This window comes from Leopardus geoffroyi, chromosome D2, assembly GCF_018350155.1.
Source record: "Leopardus geoffroyi isolate Oge1 chromosome D2, O.geoffroyi_Oge1_pat1.0, whole genome shotgun sequence".
Taxonomy (NCBI): Eukaryota; Metazoa; Chordata; class Mammalia; order Carnivora; family Felidae; genus Leopardus; species Leopardus geoffroyi.
The window spans coordinates 58,069,598-58,083,108 of NC_059334.1; the positions used below are offsets into that span (position 1 = coordinate 58,069,598).

Here is a 13,511-nt window from a genome sequence, read left to right on the forward strand (position 1 = left end):
CTGTGCAAGAGATGGTGGCCCTGTAGCAGCAGACATGTTGTTTATGGTTATCCAAACCCAACACCTTCCTTAATGAGAGAGGAAGCAATAAAACAGGAATAGTGGACAGGCCAGCTGGGCTAATCAGCCCTGGCAGGAGGCCCAACCTCCAAAAGAACCTGGAGTCCATTAATTCCAGCATCTCATCTACTTGGAAATCAACCTTCCCCAGGACTTCAGGAAGAGCAGTAGCTCTTTGAGTAACCAGAACTGGTCCCTAATCACTGGTTAGAAGGAGCCAAATAGCTTCAGGAGGCTTCTTAAACCTCACCTATGCACAAAGCACTTCTTGGGGTGCCCCTGCCTCTTTGTTCCCTATTGTATTTACTAGAGGTCCAGGTGAGAGTTCAGTAACACTCTGCATTTCTGTCCATCCTTCTTGTGTATTTTGGCCGTTACCAGCAGAAGAACTCAATCATGTGTTCACAGAGGTCGATGTTGTTAACTGGTATATGTGCTATGATAATATTGAAAGCGATCTAGGGAATGATTTACTTAAAAATAAAAAGAATGGTTTCAAAGTTGCCCCAATTACATTCTTTTCATTCACCAAAAGTATGAAATGTTTCTCCAACTCGGAAAAAAGCTAAGGAGCCAGTAACTACACACAACCCCTAGTCTGTTTTATCTATTTGTCTATTGGAGTACGTTAGACATGGTACAATGATTATGAGAACCACCGGCCCACAGGATACATGCCAACTGCTTCATTTACCTTGGTATCTTAGACCCTTCATAACTACCCCTTAGCTGTCTCTTCTCCCCTTCCTCCCCACAAGACCTATGGCTCACCACAGAGTGGACTTATCATTTTCCAACTATAGGACCTTCTTTTAGGTTTTTACTAATTGCCTCCTCCCCTACCCACTCCTCCTCCATGTTGTCTAATTTTTTTTTTTCTGGCTTATTTCAAATCTTACTTCCACTGTGAAACTTTCCTCAAACCTTTAGAAAATTAATTCATCTCTCCTTTGGGCTCCAAAGTTCTTCAAACCTATCTCCGACCTTGACCTTTTTCAACGTTTATTTATTTTGGGGACAGAGAGAGACAGAGCATGAACGGGGGAGGGGCAGAGAGAGAGGGAGACACAGAATCGGAAACAGGCTCCAGGCTCTGAGCCATCAGCCCAGAGCCTGACGCGGGGCTCGAACTCACAGACCGCGAGATCGTGACCTGGCTGAAGTCGGACGCTTAACCGACTGTGCCACCCAGGCGCCCCGACCTTGACCTTTTTAAACTGAATTATAATCTTCTGTTTGCCTGTCTTTCAACTATACTGGAAATACTTGAGAAAGCCACATTTTTTCCTTTTCTGTATGCCTTATAGAAGTATCTAAGTACCTGGCATGTCGCTTGACAAGTACTTTGCTTATTAAGTACATTAAATAATAAGATAATGAAATAACTTATTTGTTAATATACGAGGGAGATAATATTTTACTATTGAAAAGGCCAAGTTTCAGTGGAGATAACGAATAACCTCAAAACCATAAGAGCAAACACCAAATCCTCACAGTTCCACTTCAGGGTTCTATCTACTTTCTAATTGAATTTCCCTATTTGAGGAGACCTGGAAGCTTCTGGGTGACTCAAATGCCTCCATATTTAATATGTCCTTCTTAGGTTAGACAAGCTAGGCTATTCTGAGCTCAGCCATTCTAATATCTCATCACATTCTTCCTGATTTATTTCTTTTGTCTAATGTACTTCCTGTCAGTTTCATTAATTTTTTTTTCTGTATAATTGCTTTCTATCATCTCCCTGTTCTGGAGTGCCATATTTACCCATTTTCTTTTGGTATCAGATCAATTTTTAATTTGTGGCTTCTGTTTATGTGTCATTTTTAGGATTTAAAATTGAATTCTCTGTTCTTGTTATCTCCAACCACAGAAAAGCAAATGTACATAATTGCAACAAAATATAAAATTAAAATAAGAGAATACACAATGAAGACAAAGTCACAGGGGAGCCAAGGAAATTATTAGTATATGCAAGAAAATAAGGAAGAATATTTCAGAGTCCCAAAGCAGAGTCTATGATCAAGGATAAGTGCTAGAAGAGGGAGAGACTGGACAGCAGCTGCTCACACAAGAATGACTCTTCCTCCCTTCCCCAGTTATTTTCCATGAGTAACCAATCCCTAGGCTTACTGGACAGTCTACCCACTGACGAGTCAGGCTTTATCATCCTCAGAAGTAATTTTCTCTCATTCAAGACAAACCATATAATCCCCCCTTCCATGTGGAAAATTGGAAGGTCACCTCAAGGTGCCTATTCCTCCTGAAGCTTTTTACCCCAAACCACAATTTGTCCCCAGGGCCATTCCTCCAAGTATCTATGGGCAGCATATACCTTTGCATTGTGATTGCCTTGTACATAACCAGAACTCACTATGCATTGACCAAAAGCCTGTGCACATGGGATGTAAGAATGAAGTCCAGTGAATAAATGCAAATCACTCCCTCAAAAGCCCAGTCCTCTTCCACTATCTAATACTGTGGTAATATTAGACATTACCTAACATTGGGGTATATAACTTTCATTGGACTCTAACTTCTGGGACACCTATGCCAGATTATATCAACTGATTGTGGCATTGAATTGATGTTCTTTCATCAAGACATTCAGTGCTATTTAAAAGTCTTCCTAATCCTGGGTGGTTAGGGATATAAATATTATATTGGCTACAAAATAAATGGCTAACAGGTATGGTAGATGCAGAAGAGTGGATTGGGGGCGCATGGGTGGCTCAGTCGGTTAAGCATCCAACTTCAGCTCAGGTCATAGATGGACCTCTCAGGACCCTGTGGGGATCACCTACCATTCCTTTGCCTGGAGCCATTTTCATACTGAAGGGTGGGAAAGGGGGAACCAAGGGCAAAGTCTGTACCTCAGTCAACTAAGCTCTAGGAAGATGTGACCCTCGTGTCACATCCATTTCCCCCACACCCTTCCTTCACCACACCAGATCCTTGCCATTGCTTACAAAATCTCTCACTTTCAAATTGTGAAAACACTAGCTGCATGCACTGATAATAGCAAATCAGATTCATAGTCTAGATACCCGGTCGGGAGCTCTCTAAACTTGACTTTACAAGCGGATTATTTCTATCTTCACCTTTACAAAGTAGATTCCAGAGTAAATAAAAACGTGATTCTAAAAATGTTAGAAGACAATATAAGCTAAAATGAAATAATTTCACATTAGAGAAGGCTGTTTAAAATAAGACACAGGGACGCCTGGGTAGCTCAGTCAGTTAGGCATCAGACTTTGGCTCAGGTCATGACCTCGCAGTTTCTGGGTTCAAGTCCCACATTGGGCTCTGTGCTGACAGCTTGGAGCCTGGAGCCTTATTTGGATTCTGTGTCTCCCTCTCTCTCTCTGACCCTCCCCTGTTCATGCTCTCTCTCTGTCTCAAAAATAAGTAAATGTTAAAAAAATAAATTAAAAAAATTAAAAAAATAAAACAAAAGAAGAGTGGATTGGATAAGAGTGTAGGCTCTGGAGTTAGGTGGGCCTGGCCTTGAATTCTAATTTTACTACTAATGGCTTTGAGTAAGTGACTGGTTTCTTCAATGGGTTAGTAATATACGATGCACTCAATAAATGGCATTTGTATCCTCAAAAGTAATATGGTTACTGTATTTCTGTAAGTTAATGATGCATTTTTCACATCTTAATGGTTTTGAAATCAGAACGTTTTTTATAATCAATCTCAAAAGGAACTTGTGAGCTGAAATTTGCCAGCTGTTTATCCTATCTCCTATCTCTCCTCCACTCCCTGGCTATATTAAATTATGGTACATTTTATAATTATTTGTGTTTAAGAGTCAAGGAGATATGGTTCATAAGATGACAACAACTAAAGCTTTGGAGCTCTTTTGTGGTAAACATACCTTTCCAGCTAGATTCCCCTATTTATTATTAGTGTCTTCTATATGAAAGAGAAGAGCCAAAGATTTCCTTGGGTCATACTGTCCCATTTGTAAATACACAGCCAAGTGGCATCACAGAAACTAATTTACTGGGAAGTTCATGAAGCTCGAACTTCCAGCTTCCCACTCTCACAGGCCTCTGCTGGTATCCTGGGAAGGGGGCCCTAGTACTGTGTTCATGTGGTCAGATATATTTCTAAAACATGCAATTTTGTTTTGTTTTCTTTTTCTTAAAGAGTTTCCTGTTGTATGAATTTCAGTCCCCATAAAACTTAAGACACTCAGGGATGTCTTCCAAGATATTCATATGGCACCATTTGTATTTGGGGTACTCTGACTCTCTTGAGTATATCCTTGGCCTGTGTTTCTCCTCCCCGCCTATGCAAATCTGCTCTTGGGAAAGGACCTTCTGTTTGATATTAACACCTTAGTGTGACTTTGAACCAGTGTAGTTTATCTCGTCTCAGGTTATTTACATTTTGCATCCTCTCCCTAATGTGTAGAATGAGAGGTTATTTTTTTCTTCTCTCTTTTTAAAACATTTTTAACAATGCTTATTTATTTTTGGGAGGTGGAGAGCACAAGCAGGGCAGGGGCAGAGAGAGGGAAACAGAGGATCCAAAGCAGACTCTGCGCTGACAGCAGTGAGCCTGATGGTGGGGCTCGAACTCGCGAACTGTGAGATTATGACCTGCGCCGAAGTTGGACACTCAACTGACTGAGCCACCCAGGTGCCCCTGAAAGGTTATTTTTTTCAAATGAAATATCTGGCATTAGTAATCAGACTGAAATGTTATTTTGAACAACAAAGAGACTTTTCCTTCACCTCTCAACACATACCCAGAAGAAACTCTCCTACTATGCCTACATGTAAGCACAGCCCATTTATTGCTGTCTGAATCAATTTCTATCTAGTCAACACTATGCTGCATAGTTAGGAGCAGATTAGATTCTTCTGCATGTGAACAGCTGAGATAGCAGATCCAAATGTGAATGAGACAGAGACACTACTTTACTTCTTTTACACTTCTTCCACTGTTTTACTCTGCTCGCTTACCTTCCCCTTCCTGCCTATTTCCCTTCCACTAACATTTATTAAGCACCTGCCACGTGATAGGCATTATGGTAAACAGGCAATGGCACACTGAAATGAACCTTTAACAAATAAATGAGTGAATCAAACACTGACTTTTGTGGTGATGCTACTGTTCTTACCCTAGTAATGTCATTTTCATTTTCTACTTCTCTTCACAAAAGGTTAACACTACTGTTGTCCTCATTTTTCCTTTAGTTGTGCTTCTAGTTATTGTATCATACTCAAGAATAACTGTTATTTTTTAATCCCCTTCCCCTTTCATATACTAAGAGGCTCAAATAAGTGGGTAAACCAGAAGGTTGGCTAAGAGCAAAAGCTTCCTTTTTATGTATTAATTACTTCAAAAGGATTAAATATTCTTCTGCCTCACCTACTTCCTTGATCCTGCAACTCACATATATTGGAAAAAGTAAAGACACTTCAAAAGAGTTCATCTTCATTAAATACTGTAAGCAATCATAAGCAATGACGATATTAACAAAAGAACGATAATGGTCATACCATGAACCATATAAACCATTCTCTCCACCATATATATTAACACTGGTAGTCCTCTGATCAGACTCTCAGAACTAAATAAATTAGAAGGTGCCTGTCCTTTAGGTATTAGCCTAAATGTCACTTTCTCTAGAAGGACTGCCCTTCTTTTATACACTAAGATAGGTATTTCCCACCATGGGTGCCCATAGTACCCTATACATCTCTGTTATAAGAGTCATCACATCTTATTATCATTGCTTGCTTCATTAACTATTTTTCCACTAGACCACAAGGTCTAGACCACATGTAAGTCTTTCTCACCATTTAATCCTCAGGGGCCTGGAAAATACTAAGAATGTTATAAACAGTTGATAAGTAAAGGAAAGAAAGGAAGGAAGAAGGAAGGAATTTTTCAAATATTAGGGAAGCAAATTGTCCAGTTTATTTAGTATTCAAAATGCAATCATATGGACAGTACTTTTGGAAATACTTCCCTTATGACTGGGATTTCACCAACTCCTTCCTGTGCTTATTGAATTGCTGAAAATAATATCAAAAAGTGTTATTTCCTCTTCTGATTCCTCCAGGAGATGAAGACACAAATCATAGGGTCCAAGTGACTTAAGCCAAAGTGGTTCTTCTTGGTTCTTATGTCATTATTTTGGAGTCAGCCCAGGTATCCACACTATACCATCTGCACTGTATCCGAAACATCTCTTACTTTCCCATCTGACTCTTGCTTACATTGTTAGATTCTCAACTCTTTCCCCTGACTCATCTCCCAAAGTACAGATGATTATCCTTATTCTAATAGAAGGGAGAGAATGTGTAGATCATCCAAAGGAGTGGTTTGTCCAAACACTGTCTCTTTTGGCTTTCAAATACATAATGTAGATTTTCATATAACCAGAATTTGCCCACTGCTCAGAAAACAGAATTCTTCTGTAAATGGCAGTCCAAATTTGAAAACCACAGCTGTTTTTAGCAATTGAGTCACTGCCTTTCAGATGCCAAAAATATCACCTACCATACTCCCCAGGGTTCAAAGAAAGAGGAAAGAAGAAAAAAAGCAAAGAACAAGTTGAGGATAAAGGTAGCAGGAAGCTTCTCCAGTCATATGAATTATTATTAAAAATAACTACAACAGTGCTCGCTTCAGCAGCACATACACTAAAATTGGAACGATACAAAGAAGATTAGCATGGCCCCTGCGCAAAGGTAACATGCAAATTCGTGAAGCGTTCCATATTTTTATGGACTAAAAATAAAAACAAAATAAAATAAAGACATAAAAAACTACAACAACTGAAACAACAATAGTAATAGCAATAAGATTAGCATTCAATAGCAATCAACAAAATAGGGCCGCATGTGACTTTCCTAATCTCCATGAAAGGGAAAGATGAGAGTATTCTTAGCACCATCATTTTACAGATGTATAAACAAAGTTAGAAAAGTTAAGTGAATAACCCAACCCATGGTTACACAGCTAAGCCTGAACTCCAAATCAAGCATTAGACTTCAAATCCTATATTCTGTCTCTTATTCAAACAGTCTCATCACTGATTTATCTAACCACTCCTTCATGAATTGATTTTGGTAGGAAATCTGACCTTTTCCCATCACTGTAGGCCTAAGGGGGATCATTAGAATTTCTGTGAGCTTCTCAAAATAGAGTAGAAACAAAGATTATACTTTTAGATTTTAGATGAGGGTTCCAGGTATATATGCATTAAAATCTTACTTGGCCCCTCTATAAACTGGTTTTGGAAGTTTGAAGAAAAAAGTTTGGCCAGTCTTTGCCAGTGTGCATCTTGGACTCTAATTCCCCAGACCCCCCTCCCACCCACAGGGGACTTCAGGAACAGCTAAAGCAACTTTTTAACTGGCAAAACTTGGTGACCCTTCTCTAGTCACCCAGTCCCCATCTCCCCAGAGCAGACCAGTACCTAGCACATCCTGGGCTGTGGTGAGAGAGACTCTCATCTTGGAGGCCCTAGCCACTGGGTCCAGGCTGTGCAGCCAAGGGAATGTCTACCCCATAAATCAAATCTTGGGGAATCTGTGATCCAGCAACACCTCCAGCAGATACCCATTTAAGGCAATATCTGGTGAGAGCTTGTAAAAGAAAAGTTGGAAAAAGAAACTAGACAGGGAAATGATGGAAGGGCTACTAAATGATACAGGGCAGATGAAACTGTGGCAGACAGTATTTTCCAAAGATGACTGGAAAAATAATTCTGGTTTTAAATGCTCTTCTAGAATCTTGCTATTCTCCCATCAAGAAGAGTTTATTTCCTCTCTCCTCAAATCTCCATTGGTCTTGATGACTGTCTCAATGGATAGACTATGGTTGAAGTGAAGCCCTGTGACTTCTGGGGGTAGGTTAGAAAAGGTAGTACAGCTTCCACCTGGCTCTCTCTCTTGGGCATCTGACTTTTGAACCTTGGAAGGAAACCCAGGCTACATAGACAGTTCATATGTAGGTATTCCAGTTATCAACCCGACAAAGGTACTAGCCAACAGCTGGCATCAACTGCAGTACATGCAAGTGAACAAGCCTTGTGATTCCAGTCACCGGCCTTTGAGTCACCCTAGCCTTCAGGTCTTTCAGCTGAAGCTTCAGACATCATGAGCCAAAGACAAGCCATCCTTATAGTGCCCTGTGGGGATTCTTGACCCATAGAAACCATAGACACAGTAAATCGTTGTTTTATGCTACTAAGTTTTGGGGTAATTTGTTGCACAGCACATCATAACCAGAACCCTAACCTAGGTCCTGAGGGGACCTCTGGCATGTTCTATCTGCAACAGCCAAAAGTGAAATCAGGTTCTACTGCTAATTCTAGCCGACCCCTGCCAGGCACCTTCTTTATACAGGTCATTTCTCTTAGAGGCTCCACTGTTTCTCCTTGCAACTGCACCTGGCCCTCCCAGCCAAGTCCATTAGACATGCTATGAGAGGTCTGAATCTCAGTTGTGCACAGGGTTTGAGCCCTTTTCTGTAAGTTCCTTTGGCCCTGCCTGGACACATCAGAAGATGAGCTTAGCCACTTATTTCAGTCTTTGAACCTTCTGTGGTGGGTAAGAAGTATGCAGTGGTGGAGAGTAATGGGTAGTGGGGAGAAAGGGAAGAACCTAACTCCCAACATCTTTGTCTTAGTTCTGACCTAGAGTTAACTGTTCTACTTAAATAATTACAAGAGCACAGTTAGAACCTTCACTCTCAGTGCCATGATACCGCTGAATCATTTTACTTCCAATGACAGCCTTTTGATCAGGTCATTACATTTAATATCAGAAAAGCCAAAAATTTAGGGACTTGTCTATCATGTATACTGTTGTAACACAAACATTTAGAATCATGCCTAGAACATGGTACACACTCAATAAATATCTATTGGATGGAAGAATAAACAAATGAATGAATGAAAGAATGAAAGACATTCCTCCCTCCTTTTAGAGAATAATATATAATATTAGATTAGCATAAAGTGCTTAGTAGACTGCAGTGTTCAATAGGGTATTTGACTGCCTTAAGTAATGTTTTGCAACCTGCTCAAAGCAGCTGTTAAACCTTAAAACTCTGAGTTCCTTGAAGGCAGAGACCATGTCTTATTCCATTTTGTATCCCCAGCATCTAGCACTTTGCCTGGTACTAGCTAAGTGTTCAGTAAATATTAAATATTTAAATATTAAAACCTAAATCAATGTCAAACAGAGACTGGCAGAGACATTTCAAATTATTTAGTTCTCTTAGGCTTTGCTTGGTAGGAGGCAGTGACAGAGAAAGATACTGGCTAGTGCACCTGATCCCCAGAGGGATAGACTGGGGTATAGGAGTCCAGAAGGCCTGAGGCTTCCTAGCTGCTAAAACATTTTGAGAACAAGAGGACTGAAAAAGCTTTTGTAATCTGAACAGGACATTGATTTGAATACCAAAAAAAAAAAACCATATAGACTACCACTCTACCAATCAAAAGTGCTTTTCTATGATTACTCCAAGTATAATTTTATTTCACAGATAATTTTATACATGAGTCATTCTTTCATTTGTCCATTCATTTATTCATTCATCCCATATTAATGGGGGTTTACCCACTGCTATTTTTCTGCAAAGATTTGTTTAATTTGCTCAAGATGTAGTTGAATGTTCAAAAGGTCCTCGTTACCTGGAAAAATGACCTGACTAGGCAACAAAAGATGTGATATCATTTTGTAGAGGCAGATGGAAATTGCAGACAGAACGTCTTCACAGTTCAGAATTAACTAATCCAGTGTATTTCAAAATGTTATCTGCATTGCATTGAATTACTTGACAGATGACTACTAAGAAAGAGGTATCTAAGATCTACTCCAGACATACTAAATCAGAACATCAGGAGTGAGAATGTAAACCTTCTGAGCAACCTCTGGTGATTTTGACTGCAGTCAAGTGTGAGAACTGTTGACCAAAGGTGCCTTGCTATTAGGACCTACATGCCATTACTTAATATAATACAGCTTCTCCCACATTTCTACAAAAATAAGGTGTTACTTGGCTATTCTAAGACACCTAGGAATAATGTATACATGGCTGAGATATTTAACACTATTTAGAACCAATAAATATGGCCAATACCCCAGACAGGAATTTCACTGAATGAACATAATCATTCTCTCTTTAAAGTAGGCCCAAATAGGCCCCTGCAAAAAGAAAATAACAAAGCAAATCTAGCCTTCCCTTAAGAAACTCACAATTTAGAAGCAAGCTATTACAAAATAGTTGTTATTAAAATAGAGAAGCTTTTAAACCTTGAAATGGCACATTCAAACTGTTCTCAATTTTAAAAACAATAAACAACAATCATCAGCTGTGAAAGGGAGATCTGTACTATACTATTTTTCTACCCTGGTTCCCACAGTGCTAACATCCAGCTGGGACCCCAGGACCTTTTCCTTGCTTTACTCCCAAACTCACTCCTTCTTCCCAGGAGACTTTTACTCACTTTCTGAATTTTCCTAATCTGGTCAGAGAGTGTGTCTAACAGGCGAGTTTTCAGGAAGTCCATCACCTTGACCACCCGGCCATCAATGTAGCAACTGGAATAAAAATAAAATAAGAATCAGGTAAAATCTTGAACAGGAGACTACAAATACACTTCTCTAACCAGAGGTCTCTGTTGCCTGAGGAAACAGCCCAGAGTTCACTTGGGCTTTCACATCCTGAAAAGTTTTTACCCTGGGTGTTTTTCAAACAAGTAATCTCCTTTTTATTTTCTTCATTTCTACCTCCATTTGTGGAGTCATTGTTTTCCAACCTCTGTCACATGAACCTGCATTGCTTGCTCTGTAGGAGTGGACAGGAATCCATAATACAAATTAAGTAATGGAGGAAAAGCTTACTCTTTTTTCCCCCAGGAAGAGTAATTTAACATCCATCCCATACCACCCCTGTCCTCACCTTAAAGTAGTAAAGGTATGTGACAGGTTTAGAAAGAATATTCAAACATTTTTTATAGGTTTCCACACCTTTAAATAAGAAAACAAATACTGACCACAAAAATCTGATACAGTGTAGTGAGTGGGTCTGAAAGGTTTCATCTCCAGTTCACTTTGTAGTCAACCCTCTCCTACCAACCAGCTCCAGAATAAATGAATGGATGAATGAATGAAGAAATAAATCAGACACATGACTTAGTCTTCCAGCCCTCTCCTAAAATAGTAGTAACAAGTTCGGCATTCATTGTGGGTTTTATCAGGTTGTGTTAGTTGTGCTGATAGTATGTTGTGAACATTCGACCAAAACAGATTGATCCAGCTTTGTGAGGCCCCTCTTTGTGAATCCTTACTCTGAAGACTAAGCTAAGACTGGCCCAGGTTTAGGTGACCTTTATTATCTTAAACTTCCCCACCCCCATTTTTACAAAATTCCAAATTAAATCAACTGAATTAAAATAAATGCTTATGACTCCTGGGTGCCTTTTCCGTCCCACTCAGGTCTCCCCAGCTGATGGCTAATGATAGATCATCTCATTTTTAATAAGACATCAACCTATCAGTATATATTATAGAACTATGTGAAAATTATTTTTAATTTTAAATTCCCATATCAATGCATGATGTATTAGAATGTTTTAAAAATTTTGTTTAATTGTAAAGCAGGTGCTTTAGTTGAAGTGAGGGTGAGATGAGTTCCACCTACTCAGCCTTCCCCTTGGCCTCCTTTACCACCTCAGACATTCCCACGAAATCCAACATTTAAACCATTGGTATGTTGGAAAAAATATGGGTTTTGGACCCAGAAATATCTGAGTTCAAATTCCAAATCAGCTATTTACTACCTGTGTGAACTTGGGCAAGATATTGGCCTCTACATGCCTCAGTTTTCTTATTCTTAAAAGAGGTAACATATCAGGGCACCTGGGTGGCTCAGTTGGTTAGGCATCTGACTTGGGCTCAGGTCATGATCTCATGGTTCGTGGGTTTGAGCCCTGCATCGGGCTTTGTGCTGACAGCTCAGAGCCTGGAGCCTGCTTGCTTCAGATTCTGTTCTCCCTCTCTCTCTCTCTGCCCCTCCCCTGCCTATGCTCTGTCTCTCTCTCTCTCACTCTCCAAAATAAATAAACATTAAAAAAAAAAGAGGTAACATATTTACTTCTCAGTATTAATCAATGATTAAGCAGTTAAACCTAAAGTGTATGGCATATAGTAGGCATTCAACAACTCTTAGTTCTTTTTTAATTTCATTTTCAGCTGCAAAGATGGGGTCATAAACAACAGGGGACTGATGGTTAAATTATGTATGAATACAGAATCCTAAAAGTAAAATTACTATGTCAAAGTACATGATTTTGAAAATTTGGTGGTTACTTTCATTAGTGAATAAAACAAAACAATGACATGACCTTTCACTTCATTCTTGGTATAGATACTAGACTCAGATCCAATAAACATTTATTGTGTACAACACACAGTGCTGGGTATGGCCATGTTCATTACCTATAACCACAACCTCTTCCTATCAGTACTTAACTATTAGCATTACTGATTTTTTTTTAAAGTGTGATTAAATAGCTTGCCACATGGAAACTAGGTATATTAAAACATAGTAATATTTTTAAAATATTTATTTATTTATTTTGAGAGGTAGCATAAGCAGGGGAGGGGCAGAGAGAAGGAGAGAATCCCAAGCATGCTCTGCGCTGTCAGCACAGATCCCTACACAGGGTTCCATCTCCTGACCTGTGAGATTGTGACCTGAGCAGAAATCAAGATTCAGATGCTTAACTGACTAAGCTACCAAGGTGCCCCAAAACATAGTAATATTAAAATTAAAAATAATTCATGCAATATTAATCTAATACACACCGAAGGACATGAATACTTGTTACTATATTATATGATTACTAGGCACACGATACACATGCACTGTAATTAGTGTTCTTTTATGTTTTAATCAAATATATTATTGTCCCCTCTTTTCTCTCTGTTAATCTTCAGTAACTATTTTAAACATCATAATTTATAAGTTTTGCTGGCAACACATATAGTTTAATGCTTATTGAAATAAAAATATCAGATGCACTTTTTCAGTGTGTCGGATTCCCATGAATGCCCTCCTTACCCAACCTAGTCATTAGTTGAGGGGCCTCCCATTCCTCCACTCTTTCTTTTTGTCTCTTTTCTCAACTACTCAGAACTTGGAACCTAGAAAACTCTGGCTCAGTTTCAGCTTTGTCACCTACCACCTATATTAGGTTTCCCTTTCTTTGAAGTTGGTTAAAAAGAATCCCAAACCCACAGTTTTCAGGGTATACTGTACCAATTAAATCAGGAAAAATGCTGGGCATAGATCCTGGCACATAAAAGGTATTCAATAACCAAATGTACCCTCCAGGTGACTGGAGGCAGCAATCTAGACTGGAAAGCCATGAGATGAGGTGAGCAGGGGAATATCTGTCTGAAGGAGAGCATGAT

The 13,511-nt window shown here is 39.3% G+C and overlaps 1 protein-coding gene and 1 non-coding gene across 3 annotated transcripts in view; one reads left to right on the forward strand and one right to left on the reverse strand.

The window, feature by feature from the left end:
• The window catches only part of HPSE2 (heparanase 2 (inactive)), a 671,933-nt gene that overhangs the window by 153,675 nt on the left and 504,747 nt on the right, over window positions 1-13,511 (reverse strand). For both annotated transcript variants that reach the window (XM_045438525.1, XM_045438526.1), the window contains exon 7: window positions 10,541-10,634. In XM_045438525.1, coding sequence (XP_045294481.1) covers window positions 10,541-10,634 — 94 coding nt within the window. The remainder of the gene's footprint in view (window positions 1-10,540; window positions 10,635-13,511) is intronic.
• On the forward strand, window positions 6,699-6,805 carry LOC123577637. The gene has a single exon (XR_006701979.1). It is a non-coding gene; the product is annotated as a U6 spliceosomal RNA (small nuclear RNA).